The sequence below is a fragment of the Hemibagrus wyckioides genome, linkage group LG24 (assembly GCF_019097595.1).
Source record: "Hemibagrus wyckioides isolate EC202008001 linkage group LG24, SWU_Hwy_1.0, whole genome shotgun sequence".
Taxonomy (NCBI): Eukaryota; Metazoa; Chordata; class Actinopteri; order Siluriformes; family Bagridae; genus Hemibagrus; species Hemibagrus wyckioides.
In genome coordinates, this window is record NC_080733.1 from 10334788 (window position 1) to 10361039 (window position 26252).

At 39.9% G+C, this 26252-nt stretch overlaps 2 protein-coding genes across 3 annotated transcripts in view; one reads left to right on the top strand and one right to left on the bottom strand.

Moving 5' to 3' along the window:
* Positions 1-25: 25 nt before the first annotated feature.
* On the bottom strand, positions 26-4213 carry abitram (actin binding transcription modulator). 2 transcript variants are annotated; one of them, XM_058377729.1, is made up of 7 exons: positions 3944-4213; positions 3702-3769; positions 2604-2655; positions 2400-2529; positions 2232-2308; positions 1451-1520; positions 26-357 (listed from the first exon to the last, which is right to left on the bottom strand). In XM_058377729.1, exons 3-7 carry the CDS (start codon positions 2651-2653, stop codon positions 220-222), a joined length of 465 nt encoding a protein of 154 aa, XP_058233712.1. In that variant the 5' UTR covers positions 2654-2655; positions 3702-3769; positions 3944-4213; the 3' UTR covers positions 26-219. The 2 variants fall into 2 exon arrangements, with proteins under 2 accessions (XP_058233712.1, XP_058233711.1); XM_058377728.1 differs by lacking the exon at positions 3702-3769 and having other exon boundaries at positions 3944-4196.
* Positions 4214-4817: 604 nt separating this feature from the next.
* elp2 (elongator acetyltransferase complex subunit 2) overlaps positions 4818-26252 on the top strand; it is a 30140-nt gene continuing 8705 nt past the window's right edge. Inside the window, exons 1-17 of the mRNA XM_058378130.1 lie at positions 4818-4962; positions 6191-6269; positions 7202-7272; positions 7393-7534; positions 10932-11009; positions 11253-11317; positions 11555-11621; positions 13283-13426; positions 13517-13600; positions 13689-13789; positions 18847-18978; positions 19718-19867; positions 21149-21340; positions 22123-22192; positions 22296-22394; positions 24428-24485; positions 25499-25571. Coding sequence (XP_058234113.1) covers positions 4831-4962; positions 6191-6269; positions 7202-7272; positions 7393-7534; positions 10932-11009; positions 11253-11317; positions 11555-11621; positions 13283-13426; positions 13517-13600; positions 13689-13789; positions 18847-18978; positions 19718-19867; positions 21149-21340; positions 22123-22192; positions 22296-22394; positions 24428-24485; positions 25499-25571 — 1737 coding nt within the window. The 5' untranslated portion in view covers positions 4818-4830. The remainder of the gene's footprint in view (positions 4963-6190; positions 6270-7201; positions 7273-7392; positions 7535-10931; positions 11010-11252; positions 11318-11554; positions 11622-13282; positions 13427-13516; positions 13601-13688; positions 13790-18846; positions 18979-19717; positions 19868-21148; positions 21341-22122; positions 22193-22295; positions 22395-24427; positions 24486-25498; positions 25572-26252) is intronic.

The window sequence follows — 26252 nt, forward strand, 5'->3', positions numbered from 1 at the left end:
CAAAAATTACAGAGGAACAAAAATGGTCAAATAATTAAGTGGGCTTTTAATTATTTTTATATTTCATCCAGTACAAAACTATATATTAGAAATCAAGAAAATAGTAATAAATATAAACATATACTGGATATAACAAGAGTTTCCTTTAGGCTTGGTTCATGTCACATCTGAAACGTCTTCTTTCTCGCTTGAGGTCACGTCTGTTACTTTGTGTTGATTTCAGAGAGACTCTTGCACTTGAGTACTTCGTTTAGAGACAACGTCCTCATACTGCTCTCTGGTCAGAAGGTCTTTGGTGACAGTTTTGCTTTCTTCCAGTTTGGGTAAGATGACCGCTATATAGCCGTCAGTGGAAGGCTGCTCGAGAGAGGATCAACAAAATGTTTACTGTCATTTAAACAAACAACAAAACACCAAATAATCAACACGGACTGTACTGAAGGAAAATAAATCTCTTATATTCAAGTCAAAGGATAAGTGGAAATCGTTGGCTGTTTCTATTAAATTATATTACGAAAACATACTAGGCATCTCCAAAATTATTGGCACCCTTTAAGAGATGTTAAATATTTAAAAAACAAACAGCACTTTCTCTGAAATGAGAACATTTTATACATAAATATAAAGAATGCATTCGTCACCTAGGGGGAAATGCCAGTGAGACAGATGGATGTGGAAGCACACGAGTCGGGTAACGGATATTCAAAATACATCAGCAGTTAAAAACCCCATTAAGTGTTATCATGGGTGTAACAAATAAAGGGTTCATAAGGACACTGAGTGTGAGGTAATCACAGTTTCTGAATTGTTTATTGTGGTTTTATCAACTCCTAAACCTCCATAACAAGCTCTTTAGAAGGGTTTTAGTAAAAGACTTTCCTGTGAGCAATCTACAAAATGCAGCTCACGTCTCTACAGTAAGAGGAGCGGATAGATGAGCTCAAATATTTCACTTTTTTTAGCCATGAAAGCAGCTTGCAGTTTGTGGATGGATGCCACTGATATAAGGTTGTAATTTAGAAACATGTTTTTTTTGTATAAAGGTAGTGTTGTGTGAAAAAGAAATCTTTAAAGTGTCCTGTGTGGATAACTCTTTACTGGGGAACAATCACACACACTACGGACAATTTTGAGCCAGTTAGCCTACACTACATGTGTCTGGACTATGGAAAGAAACTGGAGAACCAGGAGAAAACCCATGAAGCCCAAAGTGAACAATCAAAGGTGGGAATTGAACCTTCAAACCCAAAGATGTGAGGCACACATGCTAACCACACCCTCAATACACCAACAATTTCCAACCAAAACGATATTTATGATGTTTTTGTATCTTTGCCATTTCTGTCCAGGCTTTATTATTAGAAAATTCTGAATAACATGTAGACAGAGAGAGAGAGAGAGAGAGAGAACCTGGTAATAATTTTACTTTTCATAAAAGTTTTAGAGTTACCTTTTCCAGTAACAGATCAGGATGCTTCAGAATATCTTCATTAACTTCTAAGAGGCGTCCTCTGATACAGCTGTGAAACAAAAAACCCAAACAAGGAACAGAGCTGAGCTTCTTTAACATGTGATTAATTTGTGCAATATCTAGTATGAGGTGTCAGAGAGGCTGTTTTTTATTTAATGCCAGCTCTCAACACATCACTAGTGTGTGTAACTTTGTGTCTTCAAACTATGGCTCAAAGCAGATGGATTTCCTTAGAGCTTTGCAGGATAGATATACACCAATCAGCTATAACATTATGACCACCTGCCTAATATTTTGTTGGTCCCCCTTTTGCTGCCAAAACAGCCCTGACTTCACTAGAGGTATGCTGTGGTATCTGGCACCAAGATGCTTGCAGCAGATCCTTTAAGTGAGGTGGGGCCTCCATAGGCCACCTCGCAACTTAATTAAAGGATACTTACAGGACTTAAAGGCTACTTTTGATAGATACTGACCACTGCATACTGCAGACCGGGAACACCTCCACAAGAGCTGCAGTTTTGGAGATGCTCTGATCCAGTCGTCTAGCCATCACAATTTGGTCCTTGTCAAACTCTCTCAAATCCTTACGCTTGCCCATTTTTCCTGCTTCTAACACATCAACTTTGAGGACAAAATGTTCACTTGCTGTCTAATATATCCCACCCACTAACAGGTGCCATGATGAGGAGATAATCAGTGTCATTCACTTCACCTCTCACTGCTCATAATGTTATGCCTGATCAGTATGTATATAACTCACCTGAAGATGGTGTACTCAGTGTCATCTGTACATGTTATTCTGCACAGCGGCGCAAACTCTGTCAGGAACTGACCACCCTGTAAAAAATCAGTGATAACGATCATACTTTGTATATTTCTAGCCACTACAGTAATACCGTATATTGCTGCAATAGGAAAAATGACTTACTCGCTTAGATTTGCCTGATACTTTGTTGTTCAGGCGGCTGCACCCGTCACTGATGCGGTAATCGATGCTCTTGATTTTGCGGCCCTGCTGCAGGATGGGGTGAGACTCGGCAAGAGTGATGATGCAGATCCTGTATTTAAAAAAGCTGTCAGATCATACTGAAAATGTATGACAAAAAATATTCAATTGTTTTCAGTAATCTACCTGTTTGAGTGCTGGAGGATGCAATGGTCTTCACACGATCTGCCTTTCATATCTGAAGGAGATTCAACCGCAGGTCATCACCTCCTCTCTAGTGTCATACTGTAAACCTTTACAAGGATGTTCTGATTTCTCTTGGCTTTTAACATTGCTCTGACCACAGCCAAAACACTGCTCATATCGGTAGGGTAACTATATTTTCTAGATTTCTTATCACCTGACTAAACTACTGAATAAAAGTTTAATATTATATTTAAAAAAAAAGAATTTGTCTAGGATCTAGTAGTTGTGGTAATTAAGCAATGATTTCTGTTCTACCAGCACCTACCATATAACAAATATAGTCTACAGATTTAAGCAGGTCAGTTAAAAACAGCTATTCTGTTTTATTCAAGAAATTCTCACTTTCTGTGTTAACTGACAGTAGAAACTCTATATTGCCAAAAGTTTTTGGAAGTCTGCTTTTACATGCACACGAATGTAATATAGAGTTGGCCCGACCTTTACAGCTATAACAGCTTCAATTCTTCTGGGAAGGATTAGGAGTATGTTTATGGGAATATTTGACCATTCCTCTAGAAGCATATTTGTAAGGTCAGGCACTGATGTTGGATGAGAAGGCCTGGCTTGCAGTCTCCACTCTAATTCATCCCAAAGGTGTTCTATCAGCTTGAGGTCAGGACTCTGTGCAGGCCAGTCAAAATCCTCCACACCAAACTCGCTCATCCATGTCTTTATGGAGCTTGCTTTGTGCACTGGTGTGCAGTCATGTTGGAACAGGAAGGGGTCATCCCCAGATAATAGATAAAATGTCTTGGTATGCTGAAGCATTAAGAGTTCCTTTCACTAGAACTAAGGGGCCAAGCCCAACCCCTGAATTCAATGATTTGGAGGGGTGTCCCAAAACTTTTGGCAATATCCAAGGGGCATCATCAAGAGGCGGTATAATCTGAAGACATGTGCACAAGAGTATTGAAGTATATTTGTTTTGGTCAGGAAGTGCCTTTGCTTGTCTGTGAATCTTTATTCAACACAGCATCCAAAACGCATTTTTTTTTTTTACCTTTTAAGCAATATATGCTCTGTATCTCATGCACTTACTGTATCAACACTTGTAAATCTCGTGGCATGATTAAACTGTCAACTGTCTCAATAAAACCCAGTTCAACCTGTAAAGTACAAACATTTGCACCAAAAATCGTGAAGCCTGGTAACAAACAAACCTGTATAAGAGCGACATGAACTCAAGAATCTAAGTTACTGCGGCGATCCACAACAATGTTTAAAGTCAGAATTATTCAGTAAAGCAATGCTCACAGCCCAAGTAAGTGAGCTGATCTTACCTGTTTTATACCATCGTGTATAATAGCGATCGATCACAGATGGAGCTCTCTCACGTGTTTCTTCCATCGCAAACACCGAACACTAACTATAACACCCTACAAACACCGGCGTCCATGACGGACCACAAAACAAGCTGCACACTGTGTCCTACCCTCATTGGGGACCGGGCGAAAACATCGAGCTTATAATATAACAATATAAATGCGCTTTTAAACGTTCTCAATAAACTACACGTATAACTGTTTACCTGTCTGTCTTTATCGGAAGACTTATTAGAAAATAAAATAACTGACAAGGCAATAGTTATGAAGCATAAGAGTTCTGAGGCTGAGTTTCAAATCAAAAACTGAGTGTCTAAGTCAACGTACTAGCTTGGCTACAATGTAACACTGTAAACACCCTCGATAGTGTTCCGAACTAGTTACTAGGCAGCCGTTTGGGATACAGCCAGGTGCGCGTTCGCCTTTACACATCGATGTGTTGCCAGATTGAAATTTTTTAATTAGTTTGGTTTTCTTTTTTCCAACATATATTGCTTTTGATTGGTTATTTAATTTGAAGAGATGAGTGAATTAATTGACTAATGCGTTAATGTATAACTTTAGTTACGTCAGTTACGTTACTACTGAAAAGATTTATTTATTTATTTATTTATTTATTTTACTATTTTTGTAGTATATACAACATTTCATGTGAAGAACTATTTCTGAAATATTGTGTTACTACTGATGAATTAATCAATTATAAGACTAATGTTAAATATAAGGCTATAACTGCATGATATCGAGTTTAAAAAAAACTACTGATATGGTTTGGGGTTATTCTTTTCATTCAATTGAAATAGCCAAGTTCTTTTGCAGACCTGGCAACCTTACTGACAGCAAAGATGGCGCCCCCCGTAATGACAACATGCCATGTAGCGTGTTGTGCAAACCGGACCCCACACGTTCTCTCCTGGAGCCGCAGGGATTTAATCGCCTTTGGATCGTGTAATTCAGTCGCTCTCTATGATCCACAGGTAACTGGCTTTAGTTTGCGTTTCTTTGTGAGTTTACTTTTTACTTAATGTGTGCGGCATCTCCTGGTGAACTAGCATGTTAGCTCATTCTGCCTCTGAACTTCTGATAGCAAACTAGAGAACATGAGTTAATGTTATATACATGAAGCTAAGTTATATAGCTATTTTATATGTAAATAATGTTATACGTATATGAGATGTTATATACATAAAGCTGTGTTTTACAACGACACACAAATCTCAGGTTTTCCTATGGGTAATTTAACTCATCAACAACAACAACAACAACAACAACAACAAGAGCATATCTTTGACGGTTAATGTTCTTAAAATCAATTATTATGTTGGCAAAAAGCTGTGGAAAATATATAAATATTCATAATTTGCAGTTTGTATTTTCATCCATGATTATACCCAAAATCTAATTTTCTGATTTTTTTTTTTTTTTTTACAGTTAAAGTATTTATTTTACTGTCATTTCTTAAAAAAACCCATGAATTATTATTAAAAAGTTTTTTTTCTAGTAAAACACCTATTTCTTATTTTATATTTTTTCAATTTAATACATTTTTTAAAAATACTTATATAGAAATATGTTAATAGAATATAAAATAAACAAATATAAATATAGTATTTTTAAATAAAAAATATTTCTTTTCATAAATATTTAATACATGTTTATTAAATATTAAATTTGATTTAAAAAAATAAATAAATAAATAATCCACCCTTTTCACAAATATCTTCTAAAGCAATAAACCTAACTAAGAATTATGTAAAATTCCATTTACAGATTAAAATGTTTGGGTTTTAATTTTGGAAAAAATAATTTGGGCAAGATCAGATTAAAAAAAAATACGGTGGGATTTAATGTGTTTCACTGTAGTAATTCAGGCTTATAAAGGAAATAGACCTAATAGAATAGGTCATGATAAAACATAAAATTATGTTTCCAATTCATTTATTTAGGGATTTATGATATTTAGTTTAAATAATTCAGCTGTCATAAGTGGCCAAAATCATTAAAAGTAGCAGTTAGTGTAAATTGATATCTGTTTCATTTACATAGACATAGTTCAGTTTATGGAAACTCTTCGAGCATCGTTGAGTCTTGTGAGCTGTTGTGTGATTATGCAGCTTAAATATCCTGGCGTTTATTATCTGTCAGGAATCTGTCAGAAAGCACATCTGAAACCTGTGTCACTTATTTTCTGACTCTGTTGTGCAGGAGGTGAGAGTGGTGGAGCTGCTGAATAAGCACAGTGGCAGGGTGAACACAGTGCGCTGGATTTACAGGGAGGATTGCGGTGAGCACCAGTTTACTTCCTGCTGTCAGATTTCATCCTGGTTATTTATTAAAAATGCTGTGTGTTGATTCAGCTTTGATCAGTGCTGCAGTAGTAAAATACACTTCAGTGCAAAATGAAGAGCTTTCAGTGTTGAGTTTCACAGCCGTTCCTTCATCACCGAGTGAGAAAGACAGGAAAATAGCAGATGTTACAATGGCAGATAAAAAGGAGGATTAAAGATTGAAATTGTGAGCGAGGGAAACTGAATGGGAAAAAAAACCTGTTAATTAAATACTGTTAAGAAAATAAAGTACTGTAAAAATGTGGTTCTTGTTTAAAAGAGTTTAACTCACTTTACATTTTGTTAAGTACAATAACTTGTCTAAGAATAAATTGTAAGATTGGACTGAGCCAAAGTGTCAAACTTGGAAGTTGGGCATTTCTGACTTTGGAGCTCTGATTATGGTTAAAATAATCCCTCAGGTGCTGTGTGTCTCACTCTGTGTGTGTGTCTCACTCTGTGTGTGTGTCTCACTCTGTGTGTGTGTCTCACTCTGTGTGTGTGTCTCACTCTGTGTATATGCGTATATGTGTCTCTGTGTGTCTCTCTGTTTGTGTCTTACTGTTTGTCTCACTTTGTGTGTGTTTTACTCTGTGTGTCTCTGTGAGTCTTACTTTGTGTCTCACTTTCTGTGTCTCACTCTGTGTGTGTGTGTGTGTGTGTGTGTATGTGTCTCTGTGTGTGTCTTACTGAGTGGGTCTTACTCTTTGTCTCACTTTGTGTGTATGTCTTATTGAGTGTGTTTTACTGAGTGTGTCTTACTGTTTTTCTCACTTTGTGTGTGTCTCACTGTGTGTATCACTCAGTGTGTATCACTCTGTGTGTCTTATTCTGTGTGTGTGTGTGTGTGTGTGTGATTTTCGCAGTAATTATGACACTCTTCTTGCAGGTGTGGAGACACAGCTGGTTTCAGGAGGCTCTGACAGTAATGTTATCTTGTGGGAGGAGCAGCATGGTCAGGTGTGTATGCTGTGTGTTCAGTAGGAGATGGATGTATAACGGAATACATGCAGTGACATTTTGCTGTGTAGATTTGGATACTATGAAAATATTTTGTTTTTTGTCCGTTGTGTGTTCCAGTTTGCTGCGTCCGCAGTGTGTTCAGGACACTCGGGTCCTGTGTGTGCTGTGGACGCCGTACAGCTGTCTTCCTCTGACTCGCTGCTCGTCTCTACAGCATCAGACTCCACCGTTAAACTCTGGATGTACAGCAGCGGGAAAGGTGAGTGCTACCTGTTAAATAAAAATACACCACTGTTCCAGTATGTAACATAAGCTTGAGGTTCAGGAGCTGGAAGTGTTTCAAGTCTGACATCTACTGGTGGGTTTTTAGAAAACACACACAAAAGCTTGAGACTGGACATCACTCATTAGTGGTAAATTTGAGTAGAGCTGCTTATATGAAAGAAATGTTGTATCGTGATACTTGAAGACATTTATATGATACACAACAGTAATTTTAGCTAACAAATTACCAGCAATATATATTGTTTATATAATTCAATTAAATTAAAAATACTTTATTTATCCCCAAGGGGCAATTTAAGGCATGCAGGGTAGTTAAATAAATAAAGAAATAAAGATATAATTTTTATAATTTTTTTCTTTATAACATTTGTTATTGCCAAAATCTTTAGAGTTGTAAGTAATACACATAATTAAATGTGTCCATTAGACACAATATTCACACATTCTGTGCATTCATATATACACCGATCAGGCATAACATTATGAGCAGTGAGAGGTGAAGTGAATAACACTGATTATCTCCTCATCATGGCACCTGTTAGTGGGTGGGATATATTAGGCAGCAAGTGAACATTTTGTTCTCAAAGTTAGAAGCAGGAAAAATGAGCAAGCGTAAGGATTTGAGCAAGTTTGACAAGGTGGTTTGAGGAGCACAACAATGAGTTTGAGGTGTTGACTTGGCCTCCAAATTCCCCAGATCTCGTGTCTGTAGAATGTCTGTGGGTTGTGCTGGACAAACAAGTCTGATTCATGGAGGCCCCACCTCGCAAATTAAAGGATCTGCTGCTAACATCTTGGTGCCAGATACCACAGCATACCTTGAGGGATCTAGTGGAGTCCATACCTTGATGGGTCAGAGCTGTTTTGGCAGCAAAAAGGGGGACCAACAAAATTAGTCATAATGTTATGCCTGATCAGTGTATATTCTGTATATTCATATTTATATTTTTCTATATTCATATACACTATATTGCCAAAAGTATTCGCTCACCTGCCTTGACTCGCATATGAACTTAAGTGACATCCCATTCCTAATCCATAGGGTTCAATATGACGTCGGTCCACCCTTTGCAGCTATAACAGCTTCAACTCTTCTGGGAAGGCTGTCCACAAGGTTTAGGAGTGTGTTTATGGGAATTTTTGACCATTGTTCCAGAAGTGCATTTGTGAGGTCACACACTGATGTTGGACGAGAAGGCCTGACCCTCAGTCTCCGCTCTAATTCATCCCAAAGGTGTTCTATCTGTATGAGGTCAGGACTCTGTGCAGGCCAGTCAAGTTCATCCACACCAGACTCTGTCATCCATGTCTTTATGGACCTTGCTTTGGTCACTGGTGCACAGTCATGTTGGAAGAGGAAGGGGCCAGCTCCAAACTGTTCCCACAAAGTTGGGAGCATGGAATTGTCCAAAATGTCTTGGTATGCTGAAGCATTCAGAGTTCCTTTCACTGGAACTAAGGGGCCAAGCCCAGCTCCTGAAAAACAACCCCACACCATAATCCCCCCTCCACCAAACTTTACACTTGGCACAATGCAGTCAGACAAGTACCGTTCTCCTGGCAACCGCCAAACCCAGACTCGTCCATCAGGTTGCCAGATGGAGAAGCGTGATTTGTCACTCCAGAGAACGCGTCTCCACTGCTCTAGAGTCCAGTGGCGGCGTGCTTTACACCACTGCATCCGACGCTTTGCATTGCACTTGGTGATGTATGGCTTGGATGCAGCTGCTCGGCCATGGAAACCCATTCCATGAAGCTCTCTGCGCACTGTTCTTGAGCTAATCTGAAGGCCACATGAAGTTTGGAGGTCTGTAGCGATTGACTCTGCAGAAAGTTGGCGACCTCTTCGCACTATGCGCCTCAGCATCCGCTGACCCCGCTCCGTCAGTTTACGTGGCCTACCACTTCGTGGCTGAGTTGCTGTCGTTGCCAAACACTTCCACGTTCTTATAATACAGCTGACAGTTGACTGTGGAATATTTAGGAGTGAGGAAATTTCACGACTGGATTTGTTGCACAGGTGGCATCCTATCACAGTTCCACGCTGGAATTCACTGAGCTCCTGAGAGCGACCCATTCTTTCACAAATGTTTGTAAAAACAGTCTGCATGCCTAGGTGCTTGATTTTATACACCTGTGGCCATGGAAGTGATTGGAACACCTGATTCTGATTATTTGGATGGGTGAGCGAATACTTTTGGCAATATAGTGTATATATAGAATATATTTATATTTCACTAATGATTTGTTCACTTCTGGTTATATTCTTACTGCATTTCGTTGCCTTGTACCCATGTGCAATGACAATAAAGTTGAATCGAATCTAATCTAACTCACCTACCTTTTACAGTACTAGGTAGATAATCTAAAAGATGTTGCAGCTATTCCACAATGAAGCTGCTACAATTAAGTAGTGTACAGTATACCGGCTGATCGAGCAGGAGAGAAAGTCACTGTTCCGTTTGTGTTTGGGGTGAGAGAAAGAGCTGACGTGGTTAATCCAGATTGTCACTTCAGCCAAATATAGTCCAAATCAAATCATTGGAAATGAAACAGGACAAAATATCTCTCAATTTAAAAAGAAAGAATTGTTCAGTCAGCAGTAAATTTTCAGCAGAAGTTGTATCGAATAGTGAAAAGGCTAATTAGTGAAAATCGGGCTGTAAAGGAAATTGCAGGCAGAATTTTGAGGCAGAAATAGTTTGCTGATGTAATTATGCTGATGTTTTTCGATGACTGCATCACTCCTGAGCACTTCCTGAATGTGAGAAGCGAGCAGAGTGTTTCTTTTCATGTACCTGCATCAGGGAGGCACCAAATATTTGCCAGCAAACCTATTTGGTTGGTAAAAACACAAATTAGCACGTTTAGTGTCTGGCTCTGTGAGTAATGAATCTGAATGTTTCGACCGAATACGTCTCGCTGTTTTTGTTGTTACGGTCCAATTTGTGTCAACAGCAGCAGAACAACACAACAGAGAGCATTTACATTTATACCTTTGCCAGATGCTTTTTCCAAAAATGACTTATAATTGAGCTGAGCAGTTGTGGGTTTAGCATCAGACAGTAACAGCCTGGCAGTTTGTGCTGCTCTGATGTATGTAGACAAGGAAAGCAGAAACACAAAATAGATTTTATTAAACATTGTTTTTCCCGTGAGAAAGCTCACAAAGTCATTAGAAGTTGAACAAATAATACATGCATCACGTTTAATATGCGTCACATATCTGCACGCTGAAGGTGAGACAGGAACATCAGATTTCACGCAGCTGTAATGCGTAATCAGAAATCATTGAACAGCCAGCCTTTTTAAAATGCACCCCAGCTGTGTGAGTTCATTCTTATCCACGGTGTGTTTATGACCTCCACTAGCTGAATGCCTCCAGACGTTATCTTTTGGGAGCGGCTTCATGATGGATGTCTCCATAGCGCTGTTGCCAGGCAGCAGAGGTAAGCTGTGCAGGCTGCCATGCATCAGGTAGCTTTTCCCTTTATGCCATTTGTCTCCATTGCCCCAGTTTGACTGAACGTCCTGTTAAAATCTTTATGCGTAGGCTTTCTGATGGAGCCATTATGCAACCCCTTTTAAAGCCAGATCTGCTGTTCAACATGATGCATGTCCATTTTTCTAGATGCAGCCATACAATTTGGATTTGGAACATAACTAAGTCTCATTTCTCCTCGCTCGTTTAGTGCCCATCCTAGCGTGTGGAGGGGACGACAGCAAAATCCATCTGTTTGTACAGATCAGTGGGCAGGTACGTATGAGTTTATATGCAATATGTTCCACCAGAAAAAGCACGTACCATTGATAACCATTCCATGCAGAACAGACTACACTGTGCTGCTTCCTGCTATGCCTCCTGTCATTGTAAGAAAGTTTTAGCTTCAGACTGCGTTACCCCTTATCCAGAAAAAAAAGGCAGAGATCAGAACCCAGGTTTGTTTTATTTCTTCTCCGGCTGTGTGTGAAGCTGCGACTGCTTGTGCTTCAGTTTCAGAAAGTGCTCACGCTTCAAGGCCATGAGGACTGGGTCCGTGGTGTGGAATGGGCAGCAAAGGGTAAGAGATTTACAATGAAGCTATAATCATAATGTAGCTAGTGAGTAATGGAGGTCTGTATCACTGAAAATCTTTAATTGCATGTTAAATATGTTAAATCAAGCTATTTGCTTCAAACAACAAAAAGTACTACTTTATTCATTAAATTTGACTGAATTTTTACTAGCAACAATAGTTACAGTTTACAAATTCTACATTTCTAGTGCAATTCTACACTCAGACTTTGGGCAGCAAGGGCATCGGTGGTAGTTTAGTGGTTAAGGTGTTGGACTACTGATCAGAAGGTTGTGAGTTCGAAGCCCAGGTCCACTAAGCTGCCACTGCTGGGTCCCTGAGCACGACCTTTAACCCGTAAGTCGCCCTGGATAAGGGTGTCTGCCAAATGAAAGGTAAACACCTTCATCCAGAGTGACATACACAAGTGCTACGAAGCCTCTATGATCGAACACATTGAACTGGATCACTCAGAATACAATGAGTCTAAAATTCTGTTGGGATGTAATAAAGCACACAGACAATTATTTTAAACAAGCAAAAAAATAAGTGATACGTATTTTCGGAAGTGCTAGGTCTTCACCTGTCGTTTGATGACCTGCTGTTCTGCCATCGATGGGACGTTTAGTCCACCACCTCAGTCTTTATGTACCCTGAGAGATGATGGGACCAGTTGAGCAGTGCTGGAGGATCTGAGGGAGCGTGGTGCAGTACAGGGAGTGATGAGAGTTTTGAAGTGATAATGATAAAAATTTGATAGAAGTTTTTATTTTTCTACCACCAGCAAGTCTAATCCTTCCTGTTTGCCACAAATGCATTTAAAATATACTTTAGACATCGTTGTGAGCTAGATCCTGTTAAAATCACTTTCATACTCTTAAGCAGTTACAGTGAATATTCTGTATAAGCGCTCATTCTTGAGAATTCGTGATAAGAAGAATCTCAGACAGACAGTTCTAGAAGATACAAACCACTTCTGTGACGACTGCAGCAAAATTACGCCTATTTTTATTTGAGATATCCGCCCTGCATGCTGCCTGTGTGGTGTAAAGGATATCCTGATTAACCTACTGCGTGCTGTCAGATTGAAGAAGAAGCAGTCTTTATTTTTTTGTCACATATACATTAGAGCACAGTGATATTCTTTCTCTGCATATTCCAGCTTTGGAAGAGCACAGGGTCAGCCATGATGCAGCGGCCTTGGAGGAGAGAGGGTTAAGGGTCTTGTTCAGGGGGCTGCTTAGTGGTACTGGTGCTTGAACTCTGACCTTCCAATCAACAACCCAGACCATTTACCCACTGAGCTACTACTGTTGGACATGCTGCTGCCATAGTTTGGTGTCCGGCTCTAAATTTTTACTACTGCTATTAATTAGACTCTTAAATATTATTTTTAAATATTCCATATGTCACATGCAGTGAAAATCTTCTGCAACCTCTTTCACATAACCATAAAGATGTATGACCACCACAACTTTTGTATTGACCTGTTCTGGTACTTGTATTGACCTGTTCTGTTACTAACACCTAAATATCAGGGCACGCTTAAATAAACTCATAATGTCACAGCTACAGGTTCCCTGCTAATCTGTGTCTGTCTGCGTGTTTGCGTCTTTGGGTTATTGTGTTTGTGCATCTTTGCATTTGTGTATGTGTGTGTCTTTCAGATGGGGAGTTACTTTTGGCCAGTTGCTCTCAGGACTGTCTGATCCGGGTGTGGAGGCTGGTGGTTAAATGCGACACACCCTCAGACGAGCCTGCTGAAGGAATCATCAGGATGAAGGAGGATGTGTTTGAGGTGAAGGGGAAAAGTGAGGCCTGCTTTTATTCTCTCTGTGTTGGTAATGTTTATTTGCTGAATGCCATTTCACTGTGATTAATCTGTTCCTTCTGTCCATCAGTGTATGCAGTGAGTCTTGAGACCGTTTTAGCCGGCCATGAGAACTGGGTGTATGGGATCCACTGGCAGCCGTCATTCAGGAAAGGTATTAGGACAAATGTTTTACAGCTAACAATTGCAGTTACTATTCAATCTATTTAACTTCATTTTTTGCTGTTTGTCTCCCCCTGCAGGCGGCACAGTGGAACAGCCTCTGAGTCTGCTTTCTGCCTCTATGGACAAGACCATGATCCTCTGGGGGCCAGAGGAGGCGTCAGGTGTGTGGGTGGAGCAGGTCTGTTTACTCCCTCCTACCTGTTTTTTTTTTTTTTTCAATTGTGTATTGCTGCACTTTCCACACATTCATCCTGTTCCTCTTGTCACTTCACTTTGCTAATTCTTTTAATGACTCATCTTAAAATGTGTCAAAATAAGACAAGTAGTCAGGGACATCGTGTTGTATCGTCTTCAGTTCACACATGAACCCTCAGTGTTGCTCAGCCTGAGGCGTGCTTTCATAATTAACCCCTTCTAGATTCATTACTGTTGAATTGTCAGAAAAGTGTGTGTGAGGGACTCCAGCCACACCATCCTCTACTCTTTTCTGGCATCATTTCAGCCAGAGCCACAGGACAACCTCATCCCTACCATGGGGTCACTGTCCTACCTCAGCCCCCCTATTCATGTGTCCTCTGGCTATCCTCCTTGCCAGTCATGGAGGTCTTCAGAGCGCACAGCAGGCCGAGCAAATAGTGCGAGTGTGTGGTAGGACAGAAGCCAGCTCATCTGCTGCGTTCCACCCGCTCTGTCAGCTGGAGAACATCTGCCTGTTCTTCTCGTCCTTCCTGAATGTAAGCTTCACAGCTGGAAAAAAGGTCGAAGTAGTTTCCATCTGGTGGAGAGCTGATGACAGGTGATGTCTTTCTGAAGCAGAGCAGAAGCAAATGGTAGTCTTTACTTGCCGACAAGGTGCCGAGTGCACAGCCGGCGTATATAACACAAGAAGACAGTTCTCAGCTGCAAAGAGATTCTGTCGGCGAATACTGTTTGTAAAACTGGAATGACATCAGAGGCTTAGGGGTGGTGCTGTTTTGCTGCCATGACAACTTGAGCGATTTGAGCTATTTTTATTTTTAAAAGAAACGAACAGTGCAGGGATTTCTGTAGATTATTGACGTGTTCTGAGGAAGAATTGACCAAATTCTTCAAGTGAAATATCAGCTACACTCTTTTTGGTGTAAATCGTTTCCTCAGGAAATTTCTTTAAAATAATTTTTGCTGTTTATTTTTGAAGCCCCTCATCCAACTCGGTAAGGATTAAACTCTTAAAAATGGTTGAAGCATGGCCCCATCACATAAAATTGCCTGAATCTCTGAAGCTTGTATGGAAATGTTTAGATTAAAAAAGAGTGGAGTGTAAGCCTAAATTATAGAATGAATAAATTCTAATTAAAAGCTGGAGTGACTTCTCTCTGCCCAGAAAACCTTTTGGTGGCTTGAAGGAAACATCCAACAATTCTCCCTCCAATAATGTAATATTTATGTTTCATCTACTATTTTTCTCCTCACTAGTCACAAGAAAACCTCCAGAGAGACATCTCCTCTAGCAGGCAGACTTATGTGCTGTGAAACTAATATTCTCCGATTTCACCAGGATACAGATTGCCCTGTGTCGGGAATGTTGCTGTGCCGCGGTGTGCCGCAGCGTTTGATGGAAAAGCGGCATTGTCTCACGTTGCTTGCATCTCTGCATACATGGGAACACATCCTGTGTGCCTTTTGTTTCTCATGATAAAGAGCATATCACATGAAAAGTGTTGTGAACTGGTTTATCAAACACAGCTGAGAACCTTTGAACTGACAGTTTGCCAGCCTCCAGAAAAAATCGTGGGTGTCTGTTCTCACATCCTTCCTTCCTCCAATGAGACATTTCCACCGTTTCACACACAGCTGGACTGCTTAAAGGCTGAGATTATGTTACGCCTGTCTCCTTACGCAGTGTCTCCTGACAAACGGCTGTAATTATGAAAACGTCTTAAGAGCATTTCAAGAGCTTAAGAGCATTCGGATTTAATAAAAAAAAATCTTCCATGTAAGGGTACGGAATTTGATGAGAGATCTACATCATGATGTGCCATCACTTTTCTACATATCGTCATGATCATCAGGTTACACCTGAAATACCTAGTTAGTAACTGACTGGACCTTAAAACTATTTTGTCAACAGTTTCAGCCTTTTCATCTGATATATTGGACACAAGTATTAAAACTTACAGATGTTCAAAATCATGCATTGTGTATTGTGAAGATATCGTCATGTTTTACATTTCTGGCATTTGGCAGATGCCCTTATCCGGCTGATGCCCAGCAATTCATGGTTAAGGGCCTTGCTCAGGCACCCAGCAGTGGCAGCTTGGTACCACATCTCCACATGTATTAAATAATTATTTATTTATTTATTTTTTTGCCCTTCCAAGATAATTACGGCACTGCCAGCTCTCATGCTTGTTTTATGTAGCACCAAGCCATGCCACTACCTTGTGACTATGGGATTGACCAGGAAATGGCCAGCAATCACTGTGTCTAATTAACACATTTTAAAAGCAAAGCGTCCTCTGTAATGATTATCCTAATTGAACAAATTTAGTGGAGTGCTGGCTAGCTATGGGGTGGCCAGACAGGCTGCTGAGTAAAGTAGCTCCTGCTAATAAGTCACGCTGGCATCTAGTGCTGCGTTACGATGTGGCAGGAGCATACTGAGGACATGTCACTGCAGAATCATTAGCTGCATGTTAATTTATTATTAGTCCAGATGGATCGGAACAGAGAGGCGATCAGAGGCTGGTAAAGCGCTATAACTCCACCATGAGGCTGAAATATATGAGCTCAAATAAGCCTAGATTGTTAACCTGGCTAATCATTTGCACACCAGGGATCAACTTGAGCATACTGATCTCCCAATAACACTGTACGTCCTTTTTAAATGAGAGTTAAGTGGCACTGATTATGATTACGAGCACAAACATATTCCACTTTTATTTCTTTTCATACTGCGTGGCTTTCTTCTGCCCTGTGGTGTGTGTTTGGAGGTGTATTATGTGACACAGATCCACATTGTTGTTTTGTCTATAAACTAGAGTGATTACACAGTTTGCTTGCGGGCTTGGTATAATATATGCACGGCAAAGTGGACAGAATTCAAAATCAGTCTGGTTAATGTTGTGTTGCTCCAGAGTGGTCCGCAGAGGTCTTTGTCACTCAGACTGAAAGACACACTCTAAAATCATCAGTAATTTGACCTTGTCTCAGGATAGCCCTTGGAAAGGCAGATGTGCTGCTTTTTTTTTGGCAGCGTTTGGTGTAAACTTTAAAGACTGTAATAAAATCTCAGCAGGTTCTGAAATATAGAAACCTACTCATCTGGCACCAACTACCAAGCTGTGGTCAAAATAGCTGAGATCACTTTTTTTTTTATCCTCCATTCTGATATATGAACATTAACTGAAGCTCTTGACCTGTATCCGCTCGATTTCTGCTTGTTGTGCTTCCGCCACACGATTGGCTGACTGAATAATTGCGTGAATGCGAAGGTGTTCCTATTAAAGTGAGGGGGTATAATATCAATATGAAATATCAACCCTGCTAATAGAAGCCTTTCCAGTTAGAAAGGAAGCCTTAGGATGGTTGATTAAATGTCAGTTAACCTTTTAAACCAATTTTAACTAACCAGTTAAAAAAAAGGCAACTGTTATACAGTGTTGGCACCTCCATTAGACCTGTGATTTACACATTTTCTTAAACAATATTTTACTGTCTACTTTTTTTATGTCACTTTTGAGTACATTGAAAACCAACACTCATAATTGTAAGGTCATTCCTAACTCTGTTTAACACGAAAACCCCGCCTCAAATACGGACACTATGCCACCACACCACTATAGCTGGAACAGAACCATTACTGACTATATCTACAAAGGTCTATAGTTGCTCAGTGATTAGTTTTTGGTCTATTTAAGGTTCTGAGTTTAATGCCCGCACCACCAAGCTACCACTGTTGGCCCCTTGAGCAAGGCTCTTCACCTTCATCTGCTCAGATCAATTGGAAGCCTCTTTGCATAAAAGCGCCTATCAAACGAGTAAATGTAAATGTTGAACAGTCCTGTCAAACAGACAAGGTCAAAAAGCAGGTTCATTTAAACAGCCTACAGACTGAATATCCTCTGAGCCACTGCATGTGGTATTAAATTAATCCCAGAAGAACCCACACTTTTGCAGAATCTAACTCAATTATGTAACTTGTCTTTTATCCCTGCTCCTTATTTGCGTCTGGAATTCTTTCTAAATGCAAATCTGAGCCAGTGTGCATTAATGGAGCCATGTTAACCTTGATACCATGATCACAACTAATTATATTGTTTTATATGATGTTAGTGCTGCTTTGCAGCACGCCTAGCTTCCTCCATTAATCTGAGGTATTAAGTGTGTTAGACACCGGGCAGATAGAGGACACACTGTTCTTTTTGTTTTACAGTACAATGCCGTGGGGGGATATTTATAGCCTTGTTAACTCAAAGGACATTATCCTATATTCTAATTCACTGAACATAGACTGTTTTCTAATCACACTTCTTGGTTTGAATTCTCCATTTGTTTTAATGTGACATAGTGACTGTTCGCTATTGCATTAACAGATATTTTCTTTCCTCACTCCTTTAGTAGCCTCGGCTTTGCATAATTTGTGCTTTGGCCTGTCGGTTTGATTTATTTGGAGTCCTGATTGTGCACTTTGTAATCTTCTTTGATAATAGATGGCTAAACTAAGATGGAGCACAGCTGTAGACGTCTGCTCCGATTGGCCGAGATCCACTGCTGGTAAATAGTGGCCTCTGTAACCAGAGGATTCGCGAGGGGCAGTGGGATTCATTCACCATGCTCATTCTGCCATTTATTGGCAAACAGAATGCACTGTGGAAAGGCTTTCTGCCTCCGTAATTGGCCACAGATGGGAATAAATTGGCAGAATCTTGAGATGATTTTGTGTGATGGAGTTTTGAGACAAGCTTGTTATTTATTTATTTATTTTTAATTTGGTACGAACGCTCTGTAAGACTCGTACTTGTAAGACACCTCTTGACATGATGGAGGCCTAAAGGATTTTACTGTTTATTGACTTTCTGACCAGACAAGGAAAAAGGGCCTCAAAGGGACTGGCACTCTGCCTGTTAGAGATACGAGTTACAACCATAACACTATCAAGCAGGATGTTCAGGCTTTCCAAAAATAACATGACATCTTTTGTGGGAGTTGTGAGCCTTTTAAAGCTCACCACCTGTTGTTTGGCCATGTCTCCAGGTGCGTGTCGGAGAAGTGGGAGGAAACACGCTAGGCTTCTTGGGCTGTCAGATGGGGCCCGATGGCTCCAAGATTCTGGCTCACGCCTTCCACGGAGCACTGCACCTCTGGCAGAGAGACCCAGACCAGCAGGTGAGTCCCAGACCTCATCCATCAATCCTGAATCTTCATTAAGAGGGCATTATTCTAGTATTCGAGTTCAGTTCACTTGTACACAAATGGTGCAGCATTGATTCTGTCTGAATCTATGCTCGCAGTGTTTTCCAGCTCAGTGTGATTTGTTTAGGCAAGTGAGAACACAATATGAGAAACAAAATATTTTAACCTTATGTATATATAATTACCTAGCAATTTGTTTAGTGTCAGCTCCGTGTTCTTCATGCTCTGTCATCCTGCATGTGCTTGCCAAAGATTGGCCTACAGTTTTTCTCTCGCTGAATTTCTGTCTAATGAAGAAAGAGGACAGTTTTCAGCTGTACATGTTCCTCTGTCCATGTGTATTTGATTCAAATCTAAAACAAGTAGCAAATCAAAATGATCAGCTTCGCTCTGATTCGGATTTCAATTCAGTACAAGAACCCAAGAACAGAGCTGTGTAGATTTGGACAGATGAACACTCAAAGAAAAATGGATGTGATACACAATAGTTATTTATAAAACAGTTATTTATAAAATTATCATTATTAACAGAATTATTTGGCAGCAGTGCGTTCTCTTTTGCTTGTTGGTTCGTTTTATGTGAAAATTAAACTATACAGTAAACAAACTAAGAGGTGAAAGCACCTAAAATTAAACACATATAATGTGTTTAAGTACTCTGTCTAAGTTGGTGTTGTTATCGTGTGTGTGTGTGTGTGTGTGTTGTGTGTAGAGTGAATGGAGTCCCGCAGTGGTGGTGTCCGGCCACTTTAATGCAGTGCAGGACTTAAGCTGGGATCCAGAGGGAGAATTTCTCCTCAGCGTAGGCTCAGACCAGACTACCAGAGTCTTCGCTCCATGGAGAAGGAAAGACCGCTCACAGGTTTCACAACTTGTTATATTTTTCAGTGCAAATTTACACATCATATAGACATATACTGTATAGCTATGTAGAAGTTTGTGGACACCTGATCATCACATCCATGATGATGTGATTCTTCTTCAATCTGTTGCCCCAAATTTGCAAACACAGTTATCTAGTATGTCTTTATATACTCCTGCAGTATAATTTCTCAACTGGAATTGCAACCTGTTCCAGCATCTGTGCACAAAGCGAGATCTATTTGCCAAAGTTGCACTGAAAGAACTCAAGTGTCCTGCTCTGACCTCAACATCACTAAACACCTTTGGGATAAACTGGAGCGCAGACTGCCCCCTAGACCCCCTCACCCAACATCACTGCCTGACCTCGCTAATGTTTCTGTGGCTGAATGATCGCACATTTCCACATCCACGCTTCAAAATCTAGTGGAAAGCCTTTCGGGAAGAATGGAAGTTATTATAACAACAAAAGGAGACTAAAGCAGGAATAGGGATGTTTAATAAGCACATATGGGTGTGATATTCACATACTTTTGTCTGTATAGTGTAACACTGCTCTGGTTGGTACCAGATATTTGGACAAAGAGATATTTTTTATGAAATATCTCTTATTTTTCAAAGTAATCACTTTAAACCTTGCCTGTAGCGTGTGTGTGATTACTTCTTGATATGCTTTTTGACTGGTTTTTCTGTGCCGAGGAGGGAACAGACAACCTGTTTACTTAAAAAAACTCACTTAGACTGTAATTCTATGGGCAAATCTTTAGGCAGACTCCATCAGTGAACATATATAACTACATAGAGTTGGACAATATTATTTAATCAGTGTTGTGTATTAGAATAATTTACTGTGATTTAGAAGATATAATTCATATTTATAACATTTACTTTATTTACTCAGATGGGAATCTCATAATTTGATGTTAAAATCCTTTGCTGAATCTTTAGAGCTGTACATGTTTGTACAGAATTTTCATCCTGTTTTGTGTTAAATAATTCCTGATTGTGGATGTTAGATACGTAGTAATAGATAAGGATCAACTCGGTCTAAAGGAACAGCACCATTATATAATATATATAATTTTTTAATGCACTTTTTTCAACCATTTATTTTAGACTTTTACATGGAAAGTTGTTTTTTCTGCTATTGATACAATAAATAGAGATTAGGTTAGAAAAAAGGTTTCCTTTAATATACAGTAACGCAATTCAGGAATAAATTGTCAGTTCATGTTAATAGCATTAGTGTTTCTGACACCACTTATGCTGTTGGTGTACCCAGGTCACCTGGCATGAGATCTCCAGGCCTCAGATCCACGGCTATGACATGCAGTGCCTGGCCATGATCGGCCGATTCCAGTTCGTCTCTGGAGCGGATGAAAAAGTGCTGCGTGTGTTTAAGGCTCCACGTAACTTCGTAGAGAACTTTGCCAACATAGTGGGCACGTCTCTGGAGAAACTCTTGGCTTCACACGTACGTCTTCAAATTTTGCTGTTCTTGGAAATATATTCTTGTCACATGGATCCTGTGTTAATTATACTTTCCCCAACTAACACTCCTTTGAAGATAGAGCATCTTTAAATACTGATTATGAAATGCTTTTTAAAAATAAAATTAATGTTCAATAACAAAGATCAGTACAGTGTATTTACCCTGACCAGGCATAACATTATGATCACCTGCCCAGCATTGTAGTGTTCCCCCTTTTGCTGCCAAACCAGCCCTGATCCGTCATGCACCAGAATTAAGTTCTTCAGCAATTTGAGCAACAGTAGCTTGTCTGTTGGATCGGACCACACGGGCCAGCCTTCACTCCCCACGTGCATCAATGAGCCATGACCCTGTCGCCGGTTCACCACTGTTCCTTCCTTGGACCACTTTTGATAGATACTGATCACTGCAGACCGGGAACACCCCACAAGAGCTGCAGTTTTGGAGATGCTCTGATCCAGTCGTCTAGCCATTACAATTTGGCCCTTCGTCAAACTCATTCAAATCCTTACGCTTGCCCATTTTTCCTGCTTCTAACACATCAACTTTGAGGACAAAATGTTCACCACCCACTGACAGGTGCCATGATGAGGAGATACTCAGTATTATTCACCTCACCTCTCACTGCTCATAATGCTATGCCTGATCGGTGTATATTATAACAGGGTGTTATCGTCTATGATTATAAGATTATACTTATAGATTAGTTCAGTTTATGACTGAAAAAGTGCTTGAATATGATAAACCGCTGTGAATAATTTCAGGATGCTGAAGATCTAGCAGAAGGAGCCAGCACACCAGCACTTGGTCTCTCTAATAAGGCCGTGTATCAAGGTACATGCTTGTTACATTTAGTGCTTCTGCTGTGTTGCGCCTGTGAGAGAATGATTACTACACTGTTGCTTTAGTAAGACTGTTGTTCCACTTTGATTGACAGGTGATCTTACGATTCGGAGCACTCCGGAGGAAAGGGAAGATTTCAACAACGTCTCTGACCAGTACAAGGAGTTTTACTTCCAGCCTCTCTGTCTAACAGGTACATGTTGAATACAGGACTGAATCCAGACTTCATACAGATACTATCAGGTTCGAAATGCGTGATTATTATTTTAAATAAATATTACTGCGTTTGATTATTTCCCCTCCCAATTAGACAAAATAATAGCACAGTTTGTAGTTTTATGATTCTTATTACCTAATTAGTTTTTCCATGTGCACTGAATTGGACAGTATATATTTATAAATGCTGTCAATTCACACTTAGCGATTCCGTTTCTTAAATAAAAGATTTTGACTTTTCCTATTTTCTGTAGACCTCTATGCTTGACCGCTCTTGCCGTAAGACCCTCTTACAGTGCATATTGTCTGAAATGACAGTAATCAAATTTGTGCTCCTTGGCTTTTTCCATCTTCACAGTGTTTTGAAATCTGAATTGGAAGTACTAAAATGAAAAAGCATTATGCCGCCAAAAATCCATTTAATCAAATAATTTTGAATGAAGAAAAAAATAATTTCATCTATTTTTTACTAGTAAGTGTGGTTTATAAGCTTTATAAAAGAGTCTGACACACGTGTATATATCTCTTAATAATTTGAGTGTTTAGAAGTATGCAGCATGCCGTGTTTGTCAAGTGGGGGAGGCATTAAAATTGCTGACATAATGCAAAAAATGTGAACAAATTCATTAAAACGAACATATCACTGTTGTGCTTTTTTTGCGCACATTGTTTATTACTATGCATTTTATCCAGAAATAAGAAAAAAATCAATGATGTGAGCAATACTGCTATCTGTTTTTATTTTGCCTTAAATGACACTTCTTTAGTATCACAAAGGATCTTAATTAGCAGTGCTGTGCAACTCTATTCCTCCTGGAGGTGGAGCCCGTTTATGGACTGGAAAAATGAAGCAGTATACTGAAATTAAGACCCTTGTCAGATCTGTTGCATGGAGTATTGCAAATGATATGTCTAGGACCACTTTTTAAACAGCACCTTTTAATGATTATGGTAATGATTTGGTCAGTTTTACATTCCCCTGAGCTCCCGTGAAACGTAATTAAACACAGTAGCTTCTGGCCCCTGTGTAATACAGAAATAGATGCACTAGATGTATGAGATCATCACACGTCTTCTGCTGTGTTCCGTAGAGGCCTTAGGACCTGTTCCTGAACAAGACAGTGATGGCCAGCGTTTGTGACGAGACATTATTAGGAACTGCCTTCCTGTGCTCATATATAACCATAGCATGAATCAGAGAGAGACAGCTGTGGACAGCTGTTAATACTGGAACAGACAATGTGAGACGGGTCTGCGTGTGTGTTTGCACATGTGTGCAGTTAACGGTGGGAGGAGGGGTTTATGCGTCTCTCTCGCTCCAGGCAAACAGGCAGACGCTGTCAGAGTGATTGAAAAAGCTGCTTAATCTGAAATTGTAATTAGAAAGAAGGCTTATATAATTGCAAAGTTAAAATATTGATGACTCTGGGCTACGGGGAGTGCAATGAGGCAGACCTCGAGTTGTTAACAGAATAATGTGACTCTCGTGCTCTTTCTCTCTCTCTCTCTCTCTCTCTCTCCCCCACAACTCCTCCCCACACCCCTCACATCCTCACACACACATACACACACTATCTGTCTCTCCTTCTGGAGAGGCGAAGAAGGGAATAATTAGAGGAAAATGACAAACCAGGGCCAAAAAAATGAAATATGGGATGGCGAGTAGCTTTCAACACCATTTGGAGTCAAATTGGGCACGTGTTGCATTCATACCCATGACTGAACGGCGAGAGGGGCGTTTCTAGACTTGCATTAGGGAAACTAAAATGTATTTTGCCCGCTAATCTTAAAATTAACAGCCGTTGAAAATCGCACAGAAAGCTTTCATTGTTGAAAATCGCTTGGAGGTAATTGGCGACAGATTATTTAGATGCTAAATAGATGAGTCTGGTGAAAAATGGGAGGCAAAAGTAACCGTGTCTCAGAGTGTCTGTCTCATTTCTCACACTTCTTATGTATGCTTATGTGTGTGTGTGTGTCTTTGTCTGTGTGTTGTGATTGTTATAAAAGAACCCCCTCCTGAGGATCACCTTCTCCAGAACACGTTGTGGCCTGAGGTCCAGAAGCTGTGAGTCTCATTTATTCTCATTTGTGAGCTCTTTAGCAGTACTGACATGGCGGGAGCAGGCAGTAATATGCTGTGCAACATTACCGATTCAACATCAGCCTGTGCAGCTCTAATAATGCAATGTAGAAGTCATTTAGAAAGCATGACTAGTGAGTCCAGACGCAGTACCTTCTCCCTGTGTCTGCTGTGACATTAGGGAATATAAATTTAGCCCTCTGTTAATAAAGGCTCCTGTTTTGCCCTCTATTTTTCTCTGTGTGAAAATGAATGCAGTTCACCATGTTATTGGCTTAATGCACTTCTGAAAGTCTCAAGTTTTACTCTTATATCCCATAAGGCTTGTGTTCCAAAATAATTGCTGTCATTTGTTACCTGAGCTTATTCTCGTTTTAGTTGTTTGGGTATATAGCATTAGGAATACATATGATGTGTGCACTCGGACTCTTTGCGGGAATGGGGAGGGTTTACTGTTGCTCCTAATTTTTTTTTTTTTAACGATTATGTGAAATCTAATATTGAGCCGATTACTAGACCCGTATCAGACGGGTATTTTTTTTTTTCCACAACACATTCATCTATAGCTGGTATATACATTATCAATCTTGTATATTGAGTAATGGAATTAGAAGGCGTCTCTTCTCAGCTCATTAGCTTTACTGAGCATTTCATGTTGTGGTTTATTCCACTGGTAAATTGAAACGCTCAGGCTATACGCTGTTCCACGTTATATACGTAATAGTTAGTAGCTTTAGGCTTTGCGTTTTCATTTTCCTGGGCTATTTACCCAGCATCTGAAATGACTTTGCAGCTGGCGTTATAGCTGGTGTAGCACATGACTCTTTGCACGAACTCCCAGCCATGCCACGGCTCATAAACGAGCTTCTAGCTTCAAATGCCATTCTGACAATCATGAAGCCACCTCTGTGCTGAGGTCTGGTTTGTGCAGAAGTGGCAGGATCCTCATTAACATTTCCTACATCTCTCTCTCTCTCTCTCTCTCTCTCTCTCTCTAGGTATGGTCATGGTTTTGAGATGTTCTGTCTGGCTTCAGACGCTGCACGAACAGTGGTCGCCTCAGCGTGTAAGGTAGTGTCACACTACAATTAGACGATTAGCTTTACAATATTCTCTCTGTCTAGACTGTTGTCCTCATCCAGGGCTATTCAGCCAGGATTCAATCATTAGCTTTTCTGCAGTACAGTTTCTGAATTGCTTAAAATTAAGTAAGATTATTAGTTTGATTGACAGTTAGAGGGGGGAAAAAAAGGTCAGTTCTACTGTTCATCCATGGGTGCTAAGCCCAGTCTAAATGAAATACCTGTCTCATCCTTTTAACAATCTGTTCAATAGCATAATCACCATGTAAACCTTTGTGTGTAATTGTCGTCATGATCAGAAATGTATTGTTAGTGCATAATGTAGTCTTGTAAAGAACCAAGTAATATATAATACAATACAATACAATACAATACAATACAATACAATATAATTGCTGAGCCTGGATGGAGTATCTGTGCATGTTTTTCTGTTGTTCTTGTTGGTTTCCTTCGGGTTCTCTGGTTTCCTCCCACATCTCAAAATCATGCCTGTAGGTGGAATGGCACTGCAAAATTATGCCTAGGTTGAAATGAGTGTGTAGATGTGGATATGCATTTGCATGGTGCATTGTGATGGACTGGTGTCGTCTCGTCCTGAATGTATTCCCACGTCTTACCAGGATAGACTACAGGTTACAGATGGATATGTAAATGAATGATAAATGTACAC